Source organism: Ceratotherium simum, chromosome 40 (assembly GCF_057802395.1).
Source record: "Ceratotherium simum simum isolate JZ-2026a chromosome 40, ASM5780239v1, whole genome shotgun sequence".
NCBI classification, from domain to species: domain Eukaryota; kingdom Metazoa; phylum Chordata; class Mammalia; order Perissodactyla; family Rhinocerotidae; genus Ceratotherium; species Ceratotherium simum.
The window spans coordinates 5931229-5958948 of NC_141939.1; the positions used below are offsets into that span (position 1 = coordinate 5931229).

The window sequence follows — 27720 nt, forward strand, 5'->3', positions numbered from 1 at the left end:
TGTTAAAAACTGTAGTATTGAGGATGAAATTTTTTTAAAGTTTCTGTTTGCCAAATCTTCTATGACATGGGTTCTTAAACAACCTGTGGTCCACAGAGGGATCCATCTTCTACCCCTGGGCCTATGACCCAAAGGAAAAACTACTCTTGAACATATGTAAATTGTTATGACACCAATTTTCTTCTGATTATAAAAAATGTTTATGAAGTTTTAACAAAGCAGGGAAGTTCTTATGATGTTACAGTAAGCTAGTAATAGTCACAAAATATTTATTGAGTGATTATACTGGACACTCTGATAAGTGCTTTCTAAACATATTCTCATCTACTCTCCATTTTTACAGATGATGAACTGAGATTCAGAGAAGTTAAATGATATGATCATACAGACAGGCAGGGGGATTCACACTCATGTGAGTCTTAAATACTCCACTCTACTGCCTTCTCATGTAGAAATAACCATGATAGGAAATGGTATGCGGTTTTATCCCAGTTACGTTAAAAAGTTCATGTAAAAGATAGTATAAAAATTTTTAAAGTGCACTGAAAATCAGTAAAAAATATGTTAACAGTGGCTAATTCTGGATGGTAAAAATGAGAGTTTTTAATCTAGTTTTTCATAAATATAAGTTATATTTACCTTTAGCCTATTTGCTCTAGCTATAGAGTATACAAAAGTAGATCTTATAAATTCACATCCTTTGTTTTTATTCATTAACTTTTAAAAAATAAACTTTATTTTAGAATAATTTTAGATTTACAGAAAAGTTGTGAAAATAGTACAGAGAGTCCCCATATACCCTACACTCAGTTTCCTCTATTAGTAACATTTTACATTTGTATGGTACATTTGTCACAATTAATGAACCGATATTGATACGTTATTAACTAAAGTCCATATTTTACTCAGATTTCTTTCATTTTTATATAATGTCCCTTTTTTGTTCCAGGATCGCATTATTTATTAACTTTTGAACAAAGTACTTTAACATCTCAGGCAATTTTTTTATAATTAACAAAGTGTTGCATCTTTATAACTGTATGTAAATTAAAAATACTTAACTGTTTAAAAATACAGACTTTTATGATGCAAACTAAACACGTTGAGAGTGATAGCAAAGTGGGGGAAATCATATGGACTGAAGAATTTTAAGGGGGGAAGAAAATTTCCAAGTAGAATTTTTTAATGTTCAAATTAAAATAATGATATTGGAAATGAGAACTGTGGATAAAGCTGATACGTCCTAAGGTTTAACACAAATCTATTATATCCCCTGTTCCCTCTTTTCTTTAATATTTAACACTTTATGTCTCAGAATTTCATTTAGAAGTTATGTGGCATATTCTGTGTAATAAAGTTAAAAAATCACTGGTTCCAAAGCATGAGCTTTTCTACAAAATGAAATGAAGTCTGTGCCCCCGGAGAAATATATATTTTCCTTGGAGAAAAAGATTCTAGGACAAGTATACCTGGTTTTCTTGTTTTGCTTTAGAAAACTGTTCTTGGAGATTGTCACTCTCATGAGCCAAGATATCTCTTTCCCTGGCAATTTGAGCCAGCTCATCATTAGTTTCATCCAACTGCCGACGCATTCTGGAAATGTCTTGTTCACACATAATTAGGGCTTCGGTAGACTGTCTATTCCACGAATCAAATAGTACATAAGAAGAGACATTTTACCAACACAGAATAACAAATCTCACAAGACAGTTAGATGGACAGTTAGCAAGAAAACATCTGAAGAAGTTTTAAACACATTTAAATTTGCAGGAATAAATACCTCAAAGATACTGCATTGGAGTTTCTCTATGTTGCTAGCATTTCACAATAAAAGGATGCTAAATATACATAATAGCCACTGATTTGCTAAGTATTGCAAAATTTCTAACACTCAAGTATAAGAAAGCCCTCATCCTACCTCTAGCTGCTATGGCTTAGTCTCCTTTGCAGGTTCCTCTTCCTCTGCTCCTTCAAAAATTAATGGTTCTGAATGTTTAACCCTTAGCCTCCTGATTCTTCTCAGTCTATCCCTTCTCTCAAACAACCCTATCTATACCCAGATGACTCTGAAATCATTATCTCCAGCTTGGCCTCTTCCTTACACTCCCGACTCTTAGATTTAACTGCTTACTAGACACATCTATCTCAGAAGAACGTCTCAAAGGCTCTTCAAATTCAAAGGAAAATCATCTTTTCCATATACTTTCATCATGTCCAATATTCATCCCCAGCCAGAAACCTAGCATTTTCCTAGGTTCTCTCCCTCACAAGTACCTCACTCCTTCTGTCTCCTAACTCCCCAACCCCAATCTATCATCGCCTCCTTGGAGCTGGTTTTTTCCAACACAAAAATGTCCTCAGAATTCTTAAATGATTTCTTACTGCCCAAAGGATAAACTCAAGGCTCATTTTGTCTATAACACAGGCCTCTGTCTGCCTGTTTAGCCTCTTCTCCCTTCACTTCTCCTCTTACACTTTGGGTTCCAACATACTTACCCACTTGTCATCTAAGGGGCCCTTGAACATGATCTGTGGTTCTTGGTGGTTCTTTGTTATTCTTTCTACCTTGAATGCCCTTTCCTTTCCTTTACTAGGCAAACACCATATCCTCTTTTACTTGCCTAGACAGACTTAAGCATTCTTTCAACATTAGAGTTATCATCTTATACATAACACTAAGCCCCGGTTTCTTACTATCTTTGTACATAACACAGTATTTTGCCCCCAAAAGTGCTCAAATTCTTTTTGAATGAATGATTTACCTTGATGCCTGTTCCATCTCAGCAATGATATTCTTCATGCCTGAAATGGTCTTTTCCTTGAAAAGTAATATAAGTTTTAAATAAAAAATTATCTTAAACTGTTATTTTTGTGAAAACTGAATGAACAAAAAGAAATTTTCCCCTCCCTTTTTGATTTCCACTTAGTTTTAAACATTTACGTTCTATTCTTCTTTTCTACACTTTAACACTAAAGCCTAATGTACCAATGTGAATATTTGTACTGGATAAAAACAACATATTATACTCATTAAAGGAAAGACAACACTTAGGTATATTGATATGAGATTAATATATCAAATATTCTGTTACAAGATGTTTTGTGTAGTCATCCAGCAACACAAGAACCCCATAAGCACCCTGTGATTGGAGGCAAACCAGTGACTTGGCATTGGAGTGTTCTATACTGGGAATAGGATTCATGTTATAATATACTTCTTCATGTTATAAAATCCAGGAAAGTGAATCATATAAAGCTAAATTTAGTTCTTAAGAATAATAACTTTTATCAAGTATATTATTTACATTAGTCATGAATAGCATCTTCAAAAAGCCACTCCAAGGGAATAACTCATAAAAGTATACTATTAATTTTAGGTGTGAGCTAATAAGGAGGTAAGCATTAGGCCTAGAGCAAAGGAATAAAAAATGAACTATTGATATTCTCCCTTTTCAAGGGTGTGGTGAAGGAGTAGAATTAATGGAGTCAGTCAAGGCTGAAATGGGTGTGAACATCTTAACGCCATCAATACCATTCCCACAGCTCCTCCTTTTAAAACTCTCATTGATCCTGAACTAAATACACAGGTACTTAGGGCTAACATTAGCCCTAAAAAAGTAGGAAAATTATTCTTTCACTAAATAACTAGATTTCACTTTGCCCTTTGAATTTTCAAATATTTAGTAACCAAGTAACAAGATGAAAAACTAAACCTATATTCCGCAGCCAGTTCTGTTCCCGTTCTTTAGGGAGACAAAGTTAGTTGTGTGTGTGTGTGTGTGTGTGTGTGTGTGTGTGTGTATCTTCCTTTATTCATGTGCTCCTCTCCAGGGTATTTTTAGCTCCAGTTTCCCATTCTGCTTTCTGGAGAATGGTGCAGATCCCATATGTGGTAGTAATAGATATTGGAGTACGGTTAAAATATCCATTAGCAAAACAGTTAAACCCTTTTAAGAAACACAAGCCAAGGGAGGAAAAACTCAGAGAAAACACTGCTTAAAATGGAATATTTACACGTTTTTGAAATATAATTTAATACATTTCTAAATAAATTCTAAACAACTAATTGAACCAAGCCATTACTTGGTTAAACTTTAAATATGGTTTACAAGCCTAAAAAGGACTTTCCTTTATCAGTAGAAACTCATCTTGAAAGTAAGATTTCTAAGAAGATTGCATTGTATCCAGGGCAACAAAATTACTGGGCAGAATCCAATAATATATCCTCTTAGCCTATTTTTCTCTTAATATGACCCTAATACTACCAATTCTCAAATTCTTGAAATCTATGCAGTCTTTATCAATTTAAAATTCCTTGTACAACCTCAATATGTTTGTCCAACCAGAGACGTAGATTCAAGTTAATTGTTAAAAATTTAATCTGGACATAATGGTCATAAATTTGCTTAGAAAAAAGAAACAAACTAAAATTTCACACAAATAACTCTGGCTTTTATTACTCAAAAATCTGTGAACTTACTATTGAGTTCTCTAACTTTAATGGGTAGCAAGTAGTAGAACATCTTTTTAAACTATGATTACCAGAAAAAATTTCACCTTATTCACTATAATGTATACTTTTCTAGAGTGATTTATTTCTGTAATCTCCAGATCAGACTGTAAAACTACTGCTTTTTACTGAAGGGTATTTGTAAATTCAGCTCTGAAATACCATTGTAGAGAACATTTCCTCTTTGAATGTCTAACACTGTTTGAAAAAGTTATTTTCCCTTCAGAAGAAGGATGTGTTCACATTCATAAACTTATACAAAGTTTTTGATTTTGAAATGGACTTGCGACTCAACATTCTTTGTGAAGGAAAAGATCATGTTGGTACATTTAGCAGAATGGGAAAAACGTGAAATAGATATAGCAGACGGAAATGAGGTTCAGGAAGACATGAATAATTTGTTTCTAAATGTTAGTGTTTTTAAGGAAAATCATCTTTAACTATTCAAAAAGTGGTTTGAATATAATGAGAAGCAAAATTCCACCCAAAAACACTCATAAAATTTCAAAAATATTAAGGTATAACTATAAAGTAATGAGTCAGCCTTTTCAACAAGTAAACCAAAATTTACCATCTCATGCACTTTGATGACTTCAATTATGCTCATGATTCCCAAATCTATTAACTTCAATTTTCTCTCCAAACCTAACAATCTAAAGGCCTATAAATATTTTAACTACACGTCCAAAAGACACGTCAATAATCTTCCTCTTTAAGCTTGGTCTATTTCCTGTGTTTCCTACTTGGTACTTCAGGAACTATTCACGTGGTTCCTAAGTCAGAAAGCACATCTTGTCAATCTTACTTCCTTAACACATCTGTTTATTTCTCTCATGGATACTGCCACTATCCTAATACAATTCTTATCATTTTACTTCTAACTAATATCCCTGTCACTATTCTCATTTCCTTATAATCCATCTTTTACATGGATTAACAAGTGCCAGAATATCTGTTCTAAAAGAAAGATCTAATTGTAACATTTCATTTACATTATTTCAATGATCCTCTGTATCTATGATAGAGTCTAAACTCAACATCACATGTACTTTCATGATTTATTGCATATCTATTCCATTTCATCTTTTGTCCCCCATCCCTGCCCTCATACCCACCTTTTTGCAACCTATTCTCTGGACATACTAAACATCAACAAATCTCATGAAATTCTCTTAAGAAAGCCATTGGGACTTTCATATAAGCTGCTCTACCTATCTGGATCACCCTTTCTCTCACTGTCCCCTTTCTCTAAATCTTTTCCTGGCTAATTCCTAGCCATCTTTCAGGGAAGTCCAGGCACCATCACTTCCTGGAAGGCTTTCTAGATCTTCCTCCTTTCCTAATCCAACCCCCAGGCTGAATGAGGTGTGTTTCTGCCAAACTCCAACTGCACACTGTGCATACATCATTACGGTACTCAGCACATTCTATCATGATAGCATCTTTATTTACCTTTCTCCCAATTATACTATAAGCTTATGGGAGGGAGGCCCTCTCATCCTCAGTTTCTAACATCATACCTGGTACATGTCAATAAATGCTTGTTAAATGGATGGATAAAGGAATGAATTAGTTCCCTTAGAGAGAAGAAAGAGCTTATTCCAATGATGCTGCCTTTGCTCAAGACATTTGTGGAAAACAGTTTAGGAATTGCCTTCAGAATCAGTCTGTGACCTAGAAAAGGGTATCAATATTTCCCTGCCTTTTTGGCAACATCTTCTTTGTTGTTGTTGTCTGAACAACAAAAAATGTGGGATGGAGGGGCCGGCCCGGTGGCGTAGTGGTTAAGTTTGCACCCTCTGCTTTGGTGGCCTGGAGTTTATGGGTTCGGATCCTGGGCACAGACCCACACACTGCTCATTAAGCCATGCTGTGGTGGCATCCCACATACAAAATGGAGAAGGATGGGCATGGATGTTAGCTCAGGGCTAATCTTCCTCAGCAAAAAAAAAAAAAAAAAAGTAAGATGGATATTATCATCCACATTTATTCACCAGCTCCATATGATCTACTCTCAAAGGCTGAGAAAAATGTAAAAATGTGCTCCTGGTTCTGAACGCAATTACAAAGGCAGTTTTCATGGAATAAACATATTGCCTCTCATGGTGGCTACCTGAAAATATAAGTTCTGGTGTGCTTTTAAAAAGAAATCAGTCTCATTGCTTTATTACCATTTTGATATTTGAATTAGTTTTTGCCAGTGAATGTTAATTGATGAGAGAAAAATCAATTTTAAAATATTAGCTAGTGGCTTTGAACACAGATTTCCTAAGACTATCTTGAAATATTTCAAAATCAGCTTTTAAAGTTTCAGCTGTCTAGAAAAAAATTTGAGAAAATCCTAGTATTTTATTCAGATTCAAGTTCAAACATTTCTTTTAAACAACAATTCTCAGAACATACTTTCATTGCCAAACTCTCTCCAAGGGATGCAATATTCTCAGATTTTTTATCCAAACATGCTTGCAGGCATTCTTTTTCTTTAGCCAGATCGTTGAGTGTTGCACCAAGAATGCTGATTTCTTCTCGCTGGGCAATACTTTGCCTTGTAAAATTATCTAAACATGTAATCATAAAGACATTGTTTTAAAGATAAATTTTTTTCCAGTTCCAGCAGATTGAAATACTCGTCAAAGTAAGTTCTCCTATGATATATTCAATGACTAAAAATAAGTTCTGCATCCCAAATAAAAAATGGCTTGGGTTGTTAATGATTAAAAACTAAGATGACTCATGAAATTCTAAATGACTCATAAATGTAAAAATGCAATTAACACGCCTGAATTAGAACAGCCTAGGAAAGCTCTATATCCAAGTTCTCAAGTAGATTTACATGTGTGGTGGGGGAGGAGAGGGTGGGTGGATGAAATGGGTGGAAAAGTAAAACAACCTGTGACCTTTCTCTCCTTTAATTTCCCCTCCTTCTAGCTTAGAATCACTGATGTACATAAGTTGGTAACTAACAGATCTTAATAAAATATTCAATTAAATCATCTTCAGAGTCAAATGGCTTCTAATCTGATTTTTCTAAAGTAGTGTTATAAAAATTCCTTAAAAAACGTCATCCCAGGAAGGCTGATTTGATTTGTGAGAACGTTGGCAAGCCAATGTCAGTGTTGAAGGCCTGAATGATGGCTATAGAATAGTGTTTTTCAAATTGTGGTTTCTCAACCAGCACCATCAGCATCATCTGGAAACTTGTTAGAAATACAAATTCTTAGGTCCCATCCCAGACCTACTGAATTAGAAATTCCGAGCAGGCAAAGCAATTTACGTTTTAATAAGCACCCCTCCCAAGTGATTCTAACGCACACCAAAGCTTGAGAACCACTTGAGGAAATTGGTAAAGATACAAAAGCCCTGGCCATAGCCTACTTCAAGGAGCCTGGCTCCAGTGATCTTTATTAGCTCTCCAGGTGATTCTGACACACACCAAAGTTTGAGAACCACTAGCCCAGAGCTCTACAAGGAAAGCTCTGTTAGACTAGAGCTCTAGGTAAATTCATGCCAACAGCCAACCAGTACAGCACTAAGAGAGGTAATACCATATACCAAGAGGATGATCTATATAGTACATGAGAATACATCATGTTCCTTTTCTAGGCAGTACTGTCTTTAAGGCAAACCACATGTTTTGGGTGTTCTGATATCTGAGTTCATTCCCATTGGCATAAAGTAAATAAATAAATAAGCTGTAAAACATCTCTAGCATTTCCTAGCTTAAAAAAAATTCTCAACCTCACATCCCACTCAGGCTACCACCCCATTTTTCTACTACTCTTAATAGCCTCACTTATTTTTTTCCCCCGTGAGGAAGATTGGCCCTGAGCTAATATCTGTTGCCAATCTTCCTCTTTTTGCTTAAGGAAGATTGTCCCTGAGCTAACATCTGTGCCAATCTTCCTCTATTTTGTATGTGGGACACTGTCGGAGCATGGCTTGACAAGCAGTGTGTAGGTCCACACCCGGGATCTGAACCCATGAACCCTGGGCCGCCAAAGTGGAGCATGGGAACTTAACCACTATGCCACTGGGCTGGCCCCAAGCCTCACTTCTTAAGAGACTTCTATTCTCTCCTGTCGCTACTTCCTCATTTGCTAATCATTCCTCAACCTACTCCATCTTTCATATCCAACACTCCATTCAAACTTTTTGTCAGTGTTACCAAAATTTCCAGTTTGCCAAATCCAATCAATATTTTTTAATCCTTATTTTGCTTCTCAAAAGTATCTGACTTTTGATCATACCCTCCTTTTTAAAATATTTTGCTCTCTTGCCTTCCAAAATAACACTCACTTCTGGGTTTTCTTCCTACTTCTTTGGCTTCTTCTTACTCAGTCCCGGATCCTCTTCTCCTCATTCTCTATATTTTCCCTAGGTGATTTCATGGTTTTAAATTTTATGGTTTTAAAATATCATTTATATGCTGTGTCCAAATGTACATCTTTAGATTTCTCTTCTGAGGTACAAACTTGTCTATCTAACTGCTTACCTTACATTTTCACTTGGATTTAAAATATCCAAAAATGAGTTCTTCAATATTCCCCTTTTATATTTCTCTTTTAATATTTCCTAACTCAATAAAAAGTACCTCCACCCACCTAATTGTTTATGCCAGAAATTTTTTTTTTCTCCCCAAAGCCCCAGTGCATGGTTGTATACCCTAGCTGTAACTCCTTGTAGTTCTTCTCTGTGAGCCACCCCCAAAGCATGGCAACTGACAGACTGGTGATGTGGTTCCATGACCGGGAAACGAACCTGGGCCCCTGAAGCAGTGAGAGCATAGAACTTTAACCACTAGGCCATGAGGACTGGCTCATGCCAGACATTTCTGAACTACATAATAGCAAATGTCAGTTTTAAAATGGACTCTTTTATAGTCCTGACCAAAATTTTAGAGTTGTAAGAAGATTAAATTATGATCATATTTTCATAGAGATCACTGGTAAGAAACATAAATAGGAGACTTTATAAAAATAATTCTCTCTATAAACCCAAGTAATATCATAGAGATAGCCAAATATATGTATACTTTCCACCAAAGTAATATATACATACTATGTCTCATTACAACAGCTATGGACAAGACACAATATAACATAAAAACTTGTAAATTTAAAAGCAATCATCATAAATTTACAGAGTGTTGCTATTTCTTCATTGAAAAATATGAAGCCATGGGGGCCAGCCCAGTGGCATAGTGGTTAAGTTCATGTGCTCCGCTTCGACGGCCCAGGGTTCGCAGGTTTGGATCCTGGGTGCAGACCTATGCAACGTTCATCAAGCCATGCTGTGGTGGCATCCCATATAAAGTAGAGGAAGATGGGCACGGATGTTAGCCCAGGCCAATCTTCCTCAGCCAAAAAAAAAGAGGAGGACTGGCAACAGATGTTAGCTCAGGGCTCATCTCCTCAAAAAAAAAACCAAAGTCATGTCTAAGTATTTACGGTCCTAAATCTAAAAATTTTACTAACAAAGAAAAACACATTTTTCCATGATTTTTGATTCATAAACTTTTTCATTAAAGGACCTATTTCCAAGTTTATCCATGTTATAACTGAAGAGAAGATATTTTCTACCAAACTTTAAAAAAAAGTAATATCAGGAAAAAAAAACTCACCAATTTTTTCATCCAAGCACATAATTTTCTCCTGAGTAAGCTGCAGCTCATATTTTTTCTTAGCAAGGTGTCGCTGAGTATCAGAAAGATCTTTTTCTGTGTTTTCATATAAAAGTCTGTAAACATTTTAATAATAAAACTAATTCTGAAATTTTTATGCTTTATCAATGTTTTAGTCTATTTAAATCTAAAACCTTTTAAGGACTCTAATATATATTTTTTCTTTTTAGTATTTTCACATTATAGAAAGTTTGGAGAACAAAGGATAAAAAGAGATCCTCAATCCACCACTCCAACTTAAGCTACTATTAGCATTTTGGTGTTCACTATTCAGTCTTTTTTCGCTATGCATATTTTAAAGTTACCATAATATAAATTGAAAATTGAATCCTGATTTTTTTCACCTACACTTATTCTTTAATATTTTCTAGTCTTATAATACAGCCCCCAAATCATTTTCTGGCTGAAAAATATTATATGAGCAATAGCCATTTACTTTTAAGGAACTATAACCATTTACTTAAGTACTCCCCTATTACTAGACATTTAGATTCATTTCAGTTTTTCACCATTATAAATAAATCTGTAATTAACAGCATTTCATTCATTGCTGTTCAAACATTTATTAAGTGTCTAGTATGTACCAGGCACTAGGAGTTGAGGAAGCTATGGTGAACTAGTTGGGCATTGGCTCTCCCCTCACAGAGTTCAGAGTCAATAAACAAGTAAACAGACTATAATTTCTGGCAATATGGAAACTAGATCATCTGAAAGTCCTCTCACCACAAAACACTTAGACATTCTGAACAAAATGTAAGAAGCATCCTTTTAAATGTATAGCAAAACTTATAAGAATTTGTAAGGGAAGTCTCCTGGAGCCAAATCAACAATAAGAGTATGAACTGAAGCTATGTTAGATATGGTTGAAGTGTGCCTCTCTCAGTAGCCTAAGGTCTTGTATTTTAACTCAGAAACAGAAGATGAGGCCATAGAGTTGTCTGCAACACAAGTATTAGAACTAAGATTTCCCACATAAAGCCACTGAGGGCTATACCATTAGTGGAAAGGTCAGACTAGAGAAAATCAGCTTGTCAACAATTGCTAAGCTCAGGGTAATAATAACAACTAAAAGTATTCCTCGGGAATTCTTAATCTCAAGATAAGAAATCAAAATAAAATCTGGCTCTAGGATGGTCCTATAATTTAGAACACTTGGCAGAAATAAACACAAAACTTCTCTGGTTGACATGTCCTCAACCCAGTCACAGAACTAAACCTCAGATAAAGGCCTGTTGAAAATAAGCTCACAATTCAAATCTTAAAACACATTAAGAACAACACAAACTTAGTGGGAGTCAAAAGACACACAAACTAAATTAGATCCCCAAGAACTGCAGATTATAGCATTATCAAATAGAAACTTTTAAAAATAGATGTGTTTAGGGGCCGGCCCCGTGGCTTAGCGGTTAAGTGCACATGCTCCGCTGCTGGCGGCCGGGTTTGGATCCCGGGTGCGCACCGATGCACCGCTTCTCCGGCCATGCTGAGGGCGCGTCCCACATACAGCAACTGGAAGGATGTGCAGCTATGACATACAACTATCTACTGGGGCTTTGGGGGAAAATATAAATAAATAAAATTATAAAAAAAAAAATAGATGTGTTTAAATACTAAGACACAAAATAAATAATAGAATACATAATAAAAAGAAAAAAGAACCAGCAGATTTTAAAAAGAAGTAAAGAGAATGTTTGGAAATTAAACTAAAATCATTGAAATAATAAAAAAAGGAAACAACATCAATAGGCAATTTTAAGAACAAAATAGACACAGCTGAAGAGACAATTAGTAAGCTGGAAAAAAAACCAATCAGAGGAAACTACCTATAATAGAGCAGAGATAAAAAGATAGAAAAAAATACAAGATAGAGGTTAAGAGACATAAAGAACAGAATGAGAAGGTCCAATATTCACCTAATCAAAATTCCAGAGGGAGAGAATAAACACAATATTCAAGGAAATATTGGCTAATATATGAAATCTTAGACTAAATAAACATCAGTGAAACACATTAACACTGACATTAAGGGAACATAAGTCCTGGGCAGAAGAAAAAACAAATCTGTATCTATTAAGACAATTATCAATGGAGGAGGGTAAAAGAACTTAAAGGGAGGCATGATTTCTACACTTAAACTGATAAAATGTGACACCAATAGACTGTGATGAGTTATGTATGTATAATGTAAAACCTAAAGGAACTATTGAAAACATCTATACAAGAGAGACTCAAAAGTATTATAGGTTAATCAAAATGGAATTCTAAAAAATATTCAAGTAATCCACAGAAAGGCAGGAAAAAGAAAACAGAGGTAAGAAAAACAAAGGGAAGAGACAAAAAATAAAAAAATAACATAGGAGACTTCAGCCCTAACACACCAATAATTACGTTAAATGCATAAAGTCTTCCTTATGTGTAATCACCAAATGCCAGAAACAATCAAAAAGCCCCTCAATAAATGAATGATTAAACAAATTGTGGTACCTCCATACCATGAATACTACTCAATATTCAAATAACTCAATAACAAAAAGTAGTGAATTACTGATACACGCAACAACTTGGACGGATCTCAATGACATTATTCTAAGTGAAAAAGTCAATCTTAAAAGTCACATCTGTGTGGTTCCATTTATACCACATTCTTGAAATGACAAAATTGCAGAGTTGAGAAACAGACTAGTGGGCACTAGAAGTTAGGGATGGTGGGGGGAAGAAGTGGAAATGTGACGATAAAGGGGTAGAACAAGAGACATCTTGCTGGTGATGGACTAGTTCTGCATTTTGAATGTGGCAGTGGTTACATGAATCCAGACATGTGATAAAATAACATAAAACTATATACACACATTGTACCAATGTCAGTTTTCTGCTTTTGATATTATACTGTGTTTATGTAAAATGTAATCACTGGGGGAAACTGGGTGAAGGGTACATGAAACCTTTCTGTGTATTTTTTCATTTTAACTTTAAGAAGTAAAACAAATTCCTAAATCCAGGCTGCACAACTAAACCAACTAAATAAAAACTTGGGGGTAGAAATTAGGATCACTATTTTTTTTTTTCTTGTGAGGAAGATCAGCCCTGAGCTAACATCCATGCCAATCCTCCTCTTTTTGCTGAGGAAGACTGGCCCTGGGCTAACATCTGTGCCTATCTTCCTCCATTTATATGGGACACCACCAAAGCATGGCCTGACAAGCAGTGCATCGGTGTGTGCCCGGGATCCGAACCCGGGCCGCAAGCAGCAGAGCGTGCCCACTTAACTGCTATGCCACGGGGCCGGCCCGGGATCACTATTTTTTTAAAGCTCCTCATTTGATTCCAATATACAGCCAAGGTTGTTAAGAAGTACCTACTAATGCTGCTTCACTGAGGAGGGCAAAAGGTGAAAAACTGACAAACTCCATGGAAAAATGTGCTCACAGGCAAAAATCACAAGACATTTGAAAAGGCCAGCCATTTCAAAAGAAACAAAACATACTGATTATAGACTGTAGCAGTAGCAGATACATTAGAATAAATAGATCAAAAATTTGAAATTAAACTAATAAACATAAGAAAAGAAAGAGGGGCTGGCCCGGTGGCACAAGCGGTTGAGTACGCATGCTCTGCTGTGGCGGCCCGGGGTTCGCTGGTTTGGATCCCGGGCACGCACCAACGCACTGCTTGGTGAGCCATGCTGTGGTGGCGTCTCATACAAAGTAGAGGAAGATGGGCATGGATGTTGGCCCAGGGCCAGACTTCCTCAGCAAAAAGAGGAGGATTGGCAGATGTTAGCTCAGGGCCGATCTTGCTCACAAAAAGAAAAAAGAAAAGAAAGAGAAAGACATTAGCAATATGAAAAAAGAACCAAGGAAAAAATAGATCTAACAAGTATGAGAAATGTAGCAGTTGAAATAAAAAAAAAAAAAGATGGTATAAATAGCAGAATGGATATAACTGATGAATGAGTTAGTAAACTGGAAGACAAAATTGAGGAAATTTCTCAGAAAGTAGAAAAGTACAAATAAAAAGAAAATATGAAATGAAAAGTTAGAGGACTTACCAAACCTGACTTCAAGACTTATTATAGATGAGGTCAAGATGGCGTCGTAGGCAGACTCTGAACTCACCTCCTCCCGTGGACACAGCCAATTTACAACTACTCGTGGAAAAATTACCCCTGAGACAGAACTGAAAACTGGATAAGAGGAACTCCTGCAACAACGGACAATCCTAACTGGGGTGGAAGAGGCAGAGACTCCCTTCTGGAGAGGAAAAACGCCGCCTTCACAAGCCGCCAGCGTCCCGGCCGCCGGGAGCAGCTCACAGGTACGCAGCCTCCCTGGAGGCGCGGGGCCCTGAGCCGGGAGCGCCCCCGCTGTGGGCATTTTGTGGACCCAGCACAATCGACACCAGCGGCATAATATCTGACTGTGCCTGCTACTAAAACACTGGGGAGCACCCCCAGAAAACCCGGTTCACAAAGAAACTAAAACTGGCTCTTAAAGGGCCCGCGCGCAAACTCACCAGTTTCAGGAAGCACCCTAAAATCACCAGAAAGAAAGGTGCACAGTGCTTCGGTGAAAAGAGACTCACCTAATAGGCCCTGAGTGCATCTCCGTGAGGGGTGAGACCTCTCCAGGGACTGGGACATTGGCGGCGGCCATTGTTGTGGCCTGGTGTGAGCGTGCTGACACAGACGCCATTGGAGTTCTCCCTGAGGCCTGCTAGCCCAGGGTCTGCCCCACCCGCTAGAGCACCGATTTAATCCAGCTCAGCCAGGGCAGGCAGCCCACCCTAGAGACTGGCCCCACCCAACAACAAGCCCTCAGGCAACGCGTGGGCCTGCATAGATTGGTGACTGGATTCTCTGCAGCCTGGCAACTGAGCTGACTTGAGCGGGGCAGGGTGTGCACAAGGAGCGGGTGGAGAGTGTGGGGTGGTGGCGGAGTGTGTTGGGCTCTGGGTCCACTTGGGGAGGTCGGGGCGCTCACACGGGGCAGGACTGTGTTGACTGTGTGTGTGGACCTGTGGGCAACAGGGCTTGTCAGCTGCAGAAGACTTGTGCTTCTCAAAGACCCACATAGGGGGTTTGCCCCACCTTCCAAAGCCTGAAACAATTGGGTGCTCCTGTGCCTAAGGGCAGCCCCACCCAGCTGCAATCCTCAGAGAGCTGACAAGAGACCTAATAGGCTAGAGGTTTACAGCAATTGTAAGGCCCTGAGCCTAACAACCTGCCACACTGGGGGCCTACTCACTTAAAAGAAATACTGCAACACAGATGTGGTATTAGAAATAGCAGCCAACTGTGCTGGGGCTCCTCACACCTGATAAAGAGACTGAAGGGCCCACAACAACTACAAGCAGCTGAGCATTACAACAGCTGGCCAGGAGCATAACTCAGCCTCCCTGGGCGCCTATAGGGAGAGCTAACAGGCCACAATAGAAGGACACACGTAGCCCACATAGGGGCCACCCCTGGAACATTGAGAACTGAGGGAAGCACACTGGAAGCCTCCTAAGCCATCACTTACATAAGGTCACCTATCCAAGAGCAGGAGACGTAGCTGACCTACCTAATACATAGACACAAGCACAGGGAAAGAGGCAAAATGAGGAGGCAAAAGAATACATTCCAAGTAAGGGAATAGGACAAAACCCCAGAAAAGGAACTAAGTGAAACAGAAATGAGCAACCTACCCGACAGAGAGTTCAAACTAAGAGTGTTAAGGATGCTAACTGATCTGGGGAGAAGAATAGATGAACTCAGTGAGAATGTCAACAAAGAAATGGAAGCAATAAAGAAGAACCAATCAGAAATGAAGAATACAATACTGGAAATGAAAAATTCATTAGAGGGACTCAAAAGCAGAGTAGAGGATACAGAAGAACGGATCTGTGAGCTGGAAGAAAGACTATAAGAAATTACCCAAGGTGAACAGGTAAAAGAGAAAAGAATTAAAAAGAGTGAGGACAGTCTAAGGGACCTCTGGGACAACATCAAGCGCACTAACATCCGTGTTATAGGTGTCCCGGAAGGAGAAGAGCGAGACAAGGGGCAGAGAATCTATTTCAAGAAATAATAGATGAAAACTTCCCTAACCTAAGGAAGGAAACAGACATCCAGGTACAGGAGGCACAGAGAGCCCCAAACAAGATAAACCCAAAGAGGCCCACACCAAGACACATCATAATCAAAATGTCCAGAATTAAAGATAAAGAGAGAATCCTAAAAGCCGCAAGAGAATGTCAAGTTACATACAAAGGAAACCCCATAAGGCTATCAGCTGACTTCTCAGCAGAAACCTTACAGGCTAGAAGAGAATGGCACGATATATTTAAAGTGCTAAAAGGAAAAAACTTACAGCCAAGAATACTCTACCCAGCAAGGTTATTGTTCAAAATGGAAGGAGAGATCAAAATTTTCCCAGATAAGCAAAAATTAAAGGAGTTTGTCACCAAGAAACCAGTGTTACAAGAAATGTTAAAGGGACTGATTTAAGGGGAAAAGAGAAGACCACAAATAGGAAAAATTATCTATTTCCACGATTAGAACGTAATGGATACAAATGCACAAAAAAGAAGTTGGATATGATATCAAAAACATAAAAGGAGGGAGGAGGGTAGTTAAAGAGTACAGCTTTCAGACAGAGGTCAAACTAAAGTGACCATCAATTCTGTATAGAAGAAGTAAGGAACAGAGAAGGACTACTAAAACACTGAGAAAAAAAAAAAGTTAAAAAATGGCAGTAAGTACATACTTATCAATAGCTACTTTAAACGTCAATGGACTAAATGCTCCAATTAAAAGGCATAGGGTGGCTGACTGGATAAAAAAACAAGACCCATATATATGCTGCATACAAGAGACACACTTCAGAGCTAAAGACACTCACAAACTGCAAGTGAAGGGATGGAAAAAGATACTCCACGCAAATGGCAATGAAAAGAAAGCAGGGGTAGCAGTACTCATATCAGACAAAATAGACTTTAAAACAAAAACTGTAAAACGAGACAAAGAAGGGCATTACATAATGATCAAGGGAACAATCCAACAAGAGGATATAACACTTGTAAATATCTACGCACCCAATGTAGGTGCACCTAAATGTATAAAGCAATTATTAACAGACATAAAAACAGAAATAGACAGTAACACAATAATAGTAGGGGACTTTAACACTCCACTTACACCAACGGATAGATCATCCAAACAGAAGATCAATAAGGAAACATTGGCCTTAAACGACACACTAGAACAGATGGACCTAGTAGATATATACAGAGCATTCCATCCAAAAACCGAAGAATACACGTTCTTTTCAAATGCACATGGAACATTCTCCAGGATTGATCACATATTAGGCCACAAAACAAGTCTCCATAAATTTAAGAAGATTGAAATAATACCAACCATCTTTTCTGACCACAACGGTATGAAACTAGAAATCAACTATAGGAAGAAAATCAAAAAAGCCACAAATACATGGAGATTAAACAAAATGCTACTGAACAACGATTGGGTTAACGAAGAAATCAAAGAAGAAATCAAAAAATACCTGGAGACAAATGAAAATGAAAATACGACATGCCAGAATTTATGGGATACAGCAAAAGCAGTTCTAAGAGGGAAGTTTATAGCAATACAGGCCTATCTCAACAAACAAGAAAAATCTCAAATAAACAATCTAACAATGCACCTAAAGGAACTGGAAACAGAAGAACAAACATAGCCCAAAATAAGTAGAAGAAGGGAAATAATAAAAAACAGAGCAGAAATAAATGAAATAGAGACCAAAAAACAATAGAAAAAATTAATAAAACCAAGAGCTGGTTCTTTGAAAAGATAAAAAATATTGACAAACCTTTAGCTAGACTCACCAAGAAAAAAAAGAGAAGGCACAAATAAGTAAAATCAGAAATGAAAGAGGAGAGGTTACAACAGACACCTCAGAAATACAAAAGATTATAAGAGAATACTATGAAAAACTATATGCCAACCAATTCGACAATCTGGAAGAAATGGATAAATTCTTAGAATCATACAACCTTCCAAAACTGGATCAAGAAGAAGTAGAGAATTTGAATAGACCAATCACCAGTAAGGAGATCGAAACAGTAATCAAAAACCTCCCCAAAAATAAAAGTCCAGGACCAGATGGCTTCCTGGTGAATTCTACCAAACATTCAAAGAAGACTTAATACCTATCCTTCTCAAACTCTTCCAAACAATTGAGGAGGGGGAAGCTCCTAACTCATTCTACGAAGCTGACATTACCCTGATACCAAAACCAGACAAGGACAACACAAAAAAGAAAATTACAGGCCAATATCACTGATGAACATCGATGCGAAAATCCTCAACAAAATACTAGCAAATCGCATACAACAATACGTTAAAAGATTATACACCATGATCAAGTGGGATTTATTCCAGGTATGCAGGGATGGTTTAACATTCGCAAATCAATCAACGTAATACACCACATTAATAAAATGAAGAATAAAAATCACATGATCATCTCAATAGATGCAGAGAAAGCATTTGACAAGATACAGCATCCATTTATGATAAAAACTCTGAATAAAATGGGTATAGAAGGAAAGTACCTCAACATAATAAAGACCATATATGACAAACCCACAGCTAATATCATCCTCAATGGTGAAAAACTGAAAGCTATCCCTCTAAGAACAGGAACCAGACAAGGATGCCCACTGTCACCACTCCTATTTAACATAGTATTGGAAGTCCTAGCCAGAGCAATCAGGCAAGAGAAAGAAATAAAAGGGATCCAAATTGGAAAGGAAGAAGTGAAACTGTCACTATTTGCAGATGACATGATTTTATATATAGAAAACCCTAAAGAATCCACCAGAAAACTTTTAGAAGTAATAAACGAATATGGTAAAGTTGCAGGATACAAAATCAACATACAAAAATCAGTTGCATTTCTGTACACTAACAACGAAGTAGCAGAAAGAGAAATTAAGAATACCATCCCATTTACAATTGCAACAAAAAGAATAAAATACCTAGGAATAAACTTAACCAAAGAGGTGAAAGATCTGTACACCGAAAACTATAAAACATTGCTGAAAGAAATTGAAGAGGACACAAAGAAATGGAAAGATATTCCGTGCTCTTGGATTGGAAGAATTAACATAGTTAAGATGTCCATACTTCCTAAAGCCATCTATAGATTCAATGCAATCCCTATAAAAGTTCCAACAACATTTTTCACAGAAATAGAACAAAGAATCCTAAAATTTACATGGAACAACAAAAGACCCCGAATAGCTAAAGGAATCCTGAGAAAAAAGAACAAAGCTGGAGGTATCACACTCCCTGATTTCAAAATATACTACAAAGCTATAGTAACCAAAACAGCATGGTACTGGCACAAAAACAGACACACAGATCAATGGAATAGAATCGAAAGCCCAGAAATAAACCCACACATCTATGGACAGCTAATCTTCGACAAAGGAGCCAAGAACATACAATGGGGAAAAGAAAGTCTCTTCAACAAATGGTGTTGGGAAAACTGGATAGCCACATGCAAAAAAATGAAAGTAGACCCTTACCTTACACCATACACAAAAATTAACTCCAAATGGATTAAAGACTTGAATGTAAGACCTGAAACTGTGAAACTTCTAGAAGAAAACATAGGCAGTACGCTCTTCCACATCAGTCTTAGCAACATCTTTTCAAACACCACATCTGACCGGGCAAGAGAAACAATAGAAAAAATAAACAAATGGGACTACATCAAACTAAAAAGCTTCTGCACAGCAAAGGAAACCATCAACAAAACGAAAAGACAACCTAACAATTGGGAGAAGATATTTGCAAACCATACATCTGATAAGGGCTTAATCTCCAAAATATATAAAGAACTCATGCATCTCAACAACAAAAAAACTACCAACCCAATTAAAAAATGGGCAAAAGCCCTGAACAGACATTTCTCCAAAGAAGATATACAGATGGCCAACAGACACATGAAAAGATGTTCAAAATCACTAACTATCAGGGAAATGCAAATCAAAACTACAATGAGATATCACCTCACGCCCGTCAGAATGGCTATAATTAACAAGACAGGAAAAAACATGTGTTGGAGAGGTTGTGGAGAGAAGGGAACTCTCATACACTGCTGGTGGGAGTGCAAACTGGTGCAGCCACTATGGAAAACAGTATGGTGATTCCTCAAAAAATCAACGATAGAACTACCATATGATCCAGCTATTCCACTGTTGGGTATTTATCCAAAGAACTTGAAAACACCAATTTGCAAAGGTACATGCACCCCTGTGTTCATTGCAGCCTTATTCACGATAGCCAAGACTTGGAAGCAACCTAAGTGCCCATCAAGGGACGAATGGATAAAGAAGCTGTGGTATATATATACAATGGAATACTACTCAGCCATAAGAAACGACGAAATCCAGGCATTTGTGACAACATGGATGGACATTGAGGGTATAATGCAAAGTGAAATAAGTCAGAGGGAGAAGGTCAAATACCGTATGATTTCCTTCATTAAGTAGTAGATAATAACAACAATAAACAAACACATAGGGACAGAGATTGGATTGGTGGTTACCAGAGGGGAGGGGGAGGGAGGAGGAGGGTGAAAGGGATAATTCGGTACATGTGTGTGGTGATGGGTTGTAATTAGTATTTTGGTGGTGAACATGATGTAGTCCATGCAGAAATAGAAGTACAATGTTATAAACCAATGTTACTGCAATAAACAAAAAATAAAAAAATAAAAAAATAAAATAAAAAATAAAAAATAAAAAAAGACTTATTATAGTAATCACTACAGTAACCAAGACAGTAATGGGCATTAGTATAGAGATCAACAAATAAATTAATGAAGCAGAACAGAGAGTGCAGAAATAGGCCCACAGTTAGATAGTCAAATAAATTTCAACAAATATGTCAAAGTAACCCAATGGGGAAAGGAAACAACTAGTACTGGAACAACTGCATTGTCATATGGGGAAAAAAAGAAACTTGACCCTTACATCACACCATATACAAGAGACCTAACATAAAAACTAAAACAATAATGCTTTGGGGAGAAATCATAAACATACAGTAAAAAGTTTTAATCAATTTTAGTAAGTCAAATCCAAGAACATATAAAAACTATAATACAGCATGACCAAGTGGAGTTAACTCAGGAATGCAAGGTTGGTTTACAATCTAAAATTAATTAATGTAATTTACCATATTAACAGACTAAAAAAGAGAAAAAAATATGATCAGATCAATCAATGCAAAATAGGCATTCAACAAAATCCAATATCCACTCTTTATAAGAATTCTCAGCAAATGAGGACTAGAAGAGAACTTTTTCGAACTGATAATAGGCATCTACAAAGAGCCTACAGCTGGGGCCGGCCCAGTGGCGCAAGTGGTTAAGTGCGCGTGCTCCGCTGCGGCGGCCCGGGGTTCGCCGGTTCAGATCCCGGGCATGCACTGACGCACCGCTTGTTGGGCCATGCTGTGGCAGGCGTCCCATATAAAGTGGAGGAAGATGGGCATGGATGTTAGCCCAGAGCCAGTCTTCCTCAGCAAAAAAAGAAGAGGATTGGCAGATGTTAGCTCAGGGCCAATCTTCCTCACACACACACACACACACACAAAAGAGCCTACAGCTAACATCACAATGGTGAAAGGCTGATGCTTTCCTCCTAAGATCAAGAATAAAACAAGGATGACTGTTCTCATCCTTCTACTTTTGACTGTACTAGAGGTTCTAGCCAATGCAATAAAGCAAGAAAAAAAGAAAAACAATAGGCATTCAGATTGGAAAAGAAGTAAAACTCTCTTTAGTCACAGACAACATGATAACCTATGTATAAAATCCTACTGAATCTACAAAAAACCCTATCTTAACTAATAAGTGAGTTTATCAAGATTGCAAAATACAAAAGCAATACACAAAAATTCAATTTTGTTTCCATATACTAGCAAAAAGCAATAGGAAACTGAAATTTAAAAAACAACTATAATAGCATCAAAAATATGAAACAGGTATAAATATGACAAATGGTGTGCAAGATTTGTACACTGAAAAATTATAAAACATTGCTGAGAGAAATTTTAAAAGACCTAAATATATGGAGAGATATTCTGTGATTATGGATCAAAAGGCTCAATATTGTTCATAGTCCATTCTTCCAAAATTGATCTATAGACTCAACACAATTCTAATCAAAATCCCAATAAACATTTTGTAGACATTGACAAGATGATTCTAAAATTTATATGGAAATGTGAAGAACCTAGGACAGCCAAAACAACTTTGAAAAGGAACAAAGTTGGAGGGCTTACAGTACCTGATTTTAAGACTTATTATGAAGCTTCAATTATCAAGACAGAGTGATATTAGCATAAAGATGGGAAAACAGATCAATGGAACAGAATAGAGTCCAGAAATAGACTCATACATATACAGTCAATTGATTTTTCGCTAAGATGCCAAGGCAGCTCAATGGGTGAATGGATAATCTTAACAAATAAGAACCAACAGATGCCCATATACAAAAAAAACCCCTCTACTTTTATCTCATAACTTACAAAAGTTAATTCAAAAACTATTATAGACCTAAACGTAAGAGCTGAAACTACAAAACTGCTAGGAGAAAACACAGCAAAAACTTAGTGACCTTAGGTTTGGCAAAGATTTCTTAAATAGAACTTGAAAAGCAGGATATAAATGAAATATAATTTCAATAAATTGTACTTCATCGAAATTTAAAAACTTTCTCATCAAAAGACACTGTTAACAAAATAATAAAAGCAAACCATACACTGGGAGAAGATATTTGCAAAACATATATCTGACAAAGAAATTGTAGCTAGACCATATAAAGGACTTTTATAAGTTAATGATGAAAAGATAAAGAATCCAATAAAAAAAAGAGCAAATATTTGAACAGACACTTCACTAAAGAAGATATATGGATGGCAAATAAGTAAATGAACAGATGACCAACATCCCTGATCATAAGGGAAAGCATATTAAAACCACAATAAGATACTACACACCCACTAGTATTACTAAAATTAGAAAGATAACATCAAGTGTTGGCAAGGACATAAAGCAACTGGAACTCGCATGCATTGCTGGTGGAAATATAAAATCGTAAAACCGTTTTGGAAAACAGTTTGACAGGTTCTTCAAAAGCTAGACGTATATCCACCATACGACTCAGCCATTCTAATCCTAGGTATTTACCCAAAAGAAATGAAAGCAAAAATATACACACAGACTTATATTTGCAGCTCTATTTGTTATAGCCAAAAACTAAAAACAAACCAAATGGCCATTTGGTATATGGATATAACGGAATACTACTCAGCAGTAAAAATGAATAAATTACTGATAAATACAACAATATAGATCAATCTCAAAGTAATTATGCTCAGTGAAAGTAGCTCAACAGAAGAGTACATGGTATATGATTCCATTTACATAAAATTCTAGAAAACCTGAACTAATCAAAAATGACAGAAAGTAGGATCAGTGGTTGCCTGAGGATGGGGTAACAGGTGGCAGGCAGCATGAGGAAAGGATTACAAAGGGGCACAAGAAAACCTTGGGGATGAGGGACATATTCATTATACTGATTATGGGGATAATTTAACATGTGTATACATATGTCAAAATTTATTAAATTGTACCTTTTAAATATGTGCAGTTAACTCACATATTGTATGTCAATTATACCTTAATAAAGTTGCAAAAAAAACCCAAGAAGGCTAAAAGTTATGGTGCGTAGAAGTGACAATATCTAGATAATATATATCCCCAAATAACAGATATAAAAATAAGAAGATTGAAATAGTGGAAGAAATAAAAAATATCAACTTCCTAAAATTAAAAAAAGATTAAAGTACTCATATTCATAGAGTCCATAGAGTGTCAAAGAGGATAAATCATGAAAAACCCATACTTAACACATAAAAGTGAATGATAAGATTATTAAAAATAGAGGATTTCTGCTTCGCTTAACAGTTTCGACTATTTGGATCAATGCCTTCAATGAGAACAAACTAGAAAATCTGCAGCGTAGGTGGCAGCAGAAAGCTAAGTAGGCAGTGAGGAATTACTTGAGCAAGATTTGAGAAGAGAAAGAAGAAAACCCAGTAGGCAGGTCTGGAACACGAGGGTTGTTTTCCCCTAAAGGAAGCTGCGGGTTCCAGCAAAGGTAGACAAGAGGCCGAAGAGCTGAGCGCAACTGCGACAGGTCTCAGGAAGATAGGAGACAACAACTGCACTCCAGTCCTACTAGGAAGGGAGGAAGCCTTATAACCACCTTCCCCCACACACACACACTTGTTTGGGGCCCTGAATAGTTCAATTGAAATAGTCAAGCCCAGCTTCAAATTATCTCAATTCTGACAAAAGCAAATACATATCCTTTCTGGAGGAAAAAAGCATCCTGGTCTCAATTTATTCCTACACATTTTCATATTCAGTATTCTATACTCAATCAAAAACAACCAGACACACAGAGGACAACATCACATAACTAGAAATATAAGACAAACAAAAGATAACAAAAATAGACTCATGGGGAGCAGAAACAGAAATAAATAGAAATAGAACCATATAGAATCAAGATAAGTTATCAGAAACAGAACTTAACAAAACTATGCTTAATATATTTAAGGAGATAAAAGACAAGACTGAAGATTTCTCAAGAGACCTGAAAGGATTAAAAAAAAAAGGTACCAGATGTAAATTCTAGAAATAACAATGAAAAACCCAAAATTAACAACTCAATTGATGGGTTTAACGGCAGATTAGACACAGTCAAGAGGAAATGAGTGAACTAGAAGAAAGATCAGGAAAAACATCCAGAATAAAGCGTGGAGGGGCAAAAATAATATCTGAATAGAAAACAGCTGAGAGTTTTCCAAACCTGCTGAAAGATACCAAGCCACAAAGTCAAAAAGTCTTAAAAACCCAAGAATAAATAAAAAGAAAACCACACCTAGGAACATACAGTTGATGAAAAGTAAATATAGAGAGAATATCTTAAAAGTAGGAAAAAAAGGCAAATCATATTCAACAGAGCAGAAATGGACTGATATGGGCGGCTACTGAGTGCTCTGACCTTGGGTACTCTGGTTGCCCAAACCATTAGGGAAGCCACCACTATGTCCTTGGGTCATGGGAGCAAGGCAGCAAGGACTTACAGCGGTGCTACCACAGAAGCTCATCTAGCTTTTCGTGGGAACTGCCCTGGACAATGGAGACCACATTCTGTGCGCTACACCTACCTAACAGCCCTCATTCAGCACGCATCTGGGATAAAAACCACTGCCTGCAGGATGGCATAGTAAATCAACAATAAGAAAATATTTGAAAATGCAATGAAATTCTACTGTGGTCCAAATGAAGAATCCCTTCAAAGTCCCTGTCAGACTATTTTCTTAGCTTTTTTCTTGTAAAATGGTGCTTTAAAAAAAATGTGTGCTAAAAAAAGAAGCACAAATGTAATGAGTATATTAATTCATACGATAATGAATGAGTCCTGAAAAGACAAGCAGAAGATCGCGGCAAAACCTTTCAGTGTACATTGTGGCTATCCTTATGCTTCACTGCATTGCAGCCACATATTTTCCAAAATAGCCATAAGACCCTTGCACAACACAGTGATCCATTTAATAAGAAAAAAGAAAATGGAAAACTACACGCATAATCAGAAGTTTTCAAATCAGACCTTTAAATCACTGACCAATAAACCCACACCTAAAACAGATATTCAAGAAATAGAAACTTTATCAATAAACCTGGTAGCTTCTTTTGCAGACACTTATAACTCCAATGTTAGAAAACAGACTTTTACAACTCCTCCAAGATACATTTAGAAGTTGCTTTTAAATGCCTTTTTCGAGCTTACAATCAACTCCTCTGTGCAGCCTTAGTAGGAAGTATTAAAAACCAGGATTCTGCCTCGGGTGCTATTCATTTAATTCCTTTGCCAATAGCAGCTGTGATCCCTGGCTAGTTGAAGATGCTTTCTCTCCTAAGGAGAGCCAATCTCTTTCAAAAATTGAAAATCCTAATGCTGTTGAGCTGATTAGTACAGGTGTACAAGTGGACACGGGTAAAAGTCCATCTGATATTTTACAAGAATTAGGGAAAACAGTCACAAGAATAATGTTTCTTCTTTACTCATACAGATACATCTTATACCTCACAAGACTTTATAAACCTGCACCATGGGGTTCCCCTGATTCCTCTGTATGGTCTTATTCTCAAACCAAATTGCCATTTGGTTCTCAAGTTGCACTTTCCATTAAAGCTCAGATTACGTATTTTTGCCCAGTTCTAAGGAAATCTCATTCAGAGTCACTTAAATTAATCCTTTTACAGATAATTGTTTACAGTCAGGTGAAATCTCTGGAGAAACTCAAACCAGTGAAACAGAAAATTCTACAGATTACAGCACTTTATTAAACCAAGCTGTAATGTATGATGATGGTTTTTTAGTTTCCATTCACCATTCAGCATTTTGAGAGACTATTACAAACAACAGTTTGTTAGCAGAGACTGAAATTCACGCTTTGTTACCTCAGAATGACTTTTAAGACTTAAAATTCAAGATGAGAAATCTGCACCTATCATCAACTTCCGTGCACAGAACAGAATGCTTCCTTCACGAGACGTGACATAATCAGAACCAAACGCTAGATTTCTGAAGAATTTTAGAAAATATCTTGTCAGGTAATTTGCTTGGCCAGAAATCAGATAATGAAGGTCCTGACACTAATATGGGATCTGACACACAGTTACCATCTGGTCCAGCCCCTGGTCCTAGAATAGATTTTGGTTGCTTCCACGTTTGGCCAATGATGACTAGAGCTGCTATACCCATGGTGTGTAGGTTTTTGTGTGGACGTAAGTTTTCAACTCCTTTGGGTTAATACCAAGAAGCATGATTGCTGGATAGTATGGTAAGAGTATGTTTAGTTTAGCAAGAAACTGCCAAACGGTTTTCAAAGTAGCTATGCCATTTTGAATTCCCACCAACAATAAGTAAGAGTTCCTATTGACCCACATCTTCACTAGCATTTGTCGTCAGTGTTCTGGATTTGGGGCCACTCTAATAGGTATGTAATGGTATCTCTGTTTTAATTTGCATTTCCCTGATGACATATGACATGGGGCATATTTTCCTATGTTTATTTGCTATCTGCATATCTTCTTTGGTGAGGTGTCTGTTCAGGTCTTTGGCCCATTTCTTAATTAAGTTGTTTGTTTTCTTACTGTTGAGTTTTTAAAGAGTTCTTTTGTATATTTTATTTATTTTTCATTTTATTTTATTGAGGTCACATTGGTTTATAATATTATAAATTTCAGGTGTACATATTTTGACACCCGTATAGACTGCATCGTGTTTACTACCAAAAGTCTAGTTTCCATCTATTACTACACATATGTGCCACTTTACCCCTTTCACCCTATCCCCACCCTCTTCCCCTCTGGTAACCACCAATTGTTCTCCA

The 27720-nt window shown here is 36.9% G+C and overlaps 1 protein-coding gene across 4 annotated transcripts in view; it reads right to left on the reverse strand.

The window, feature by feature from the left end:
• The window catches only part of TSGA10 (testis specific 10), a 124793-nt gene that overhangs the window by 53215 nt on the left and 43858 nt on the right, over positions 1-27720 (reverse strand). For all 4 annotated transcript variants that reach the window (XM_087426203.1, XM_087426201.1, XM_014791654.2 and 1 more), the window contains 4 exons: positions 10131-10246; positions 6914-7068; positions 2763-2818; positions 1470-1638 (listed from right to left, as the gene is read on the reverse strand). In XM_087426203.1, the coding sequence (XP_087282329.1) occupies positions 1470-1638; positions 2763-2818; positions 6914-7068; positions 10131-10246 (496 nt within the window). The remainder of the gene's footprint in view (positions 1-1469; positions 1639-2762; positions 2819-6913; positions 7069-10130; positions 10247-27720) is intronic.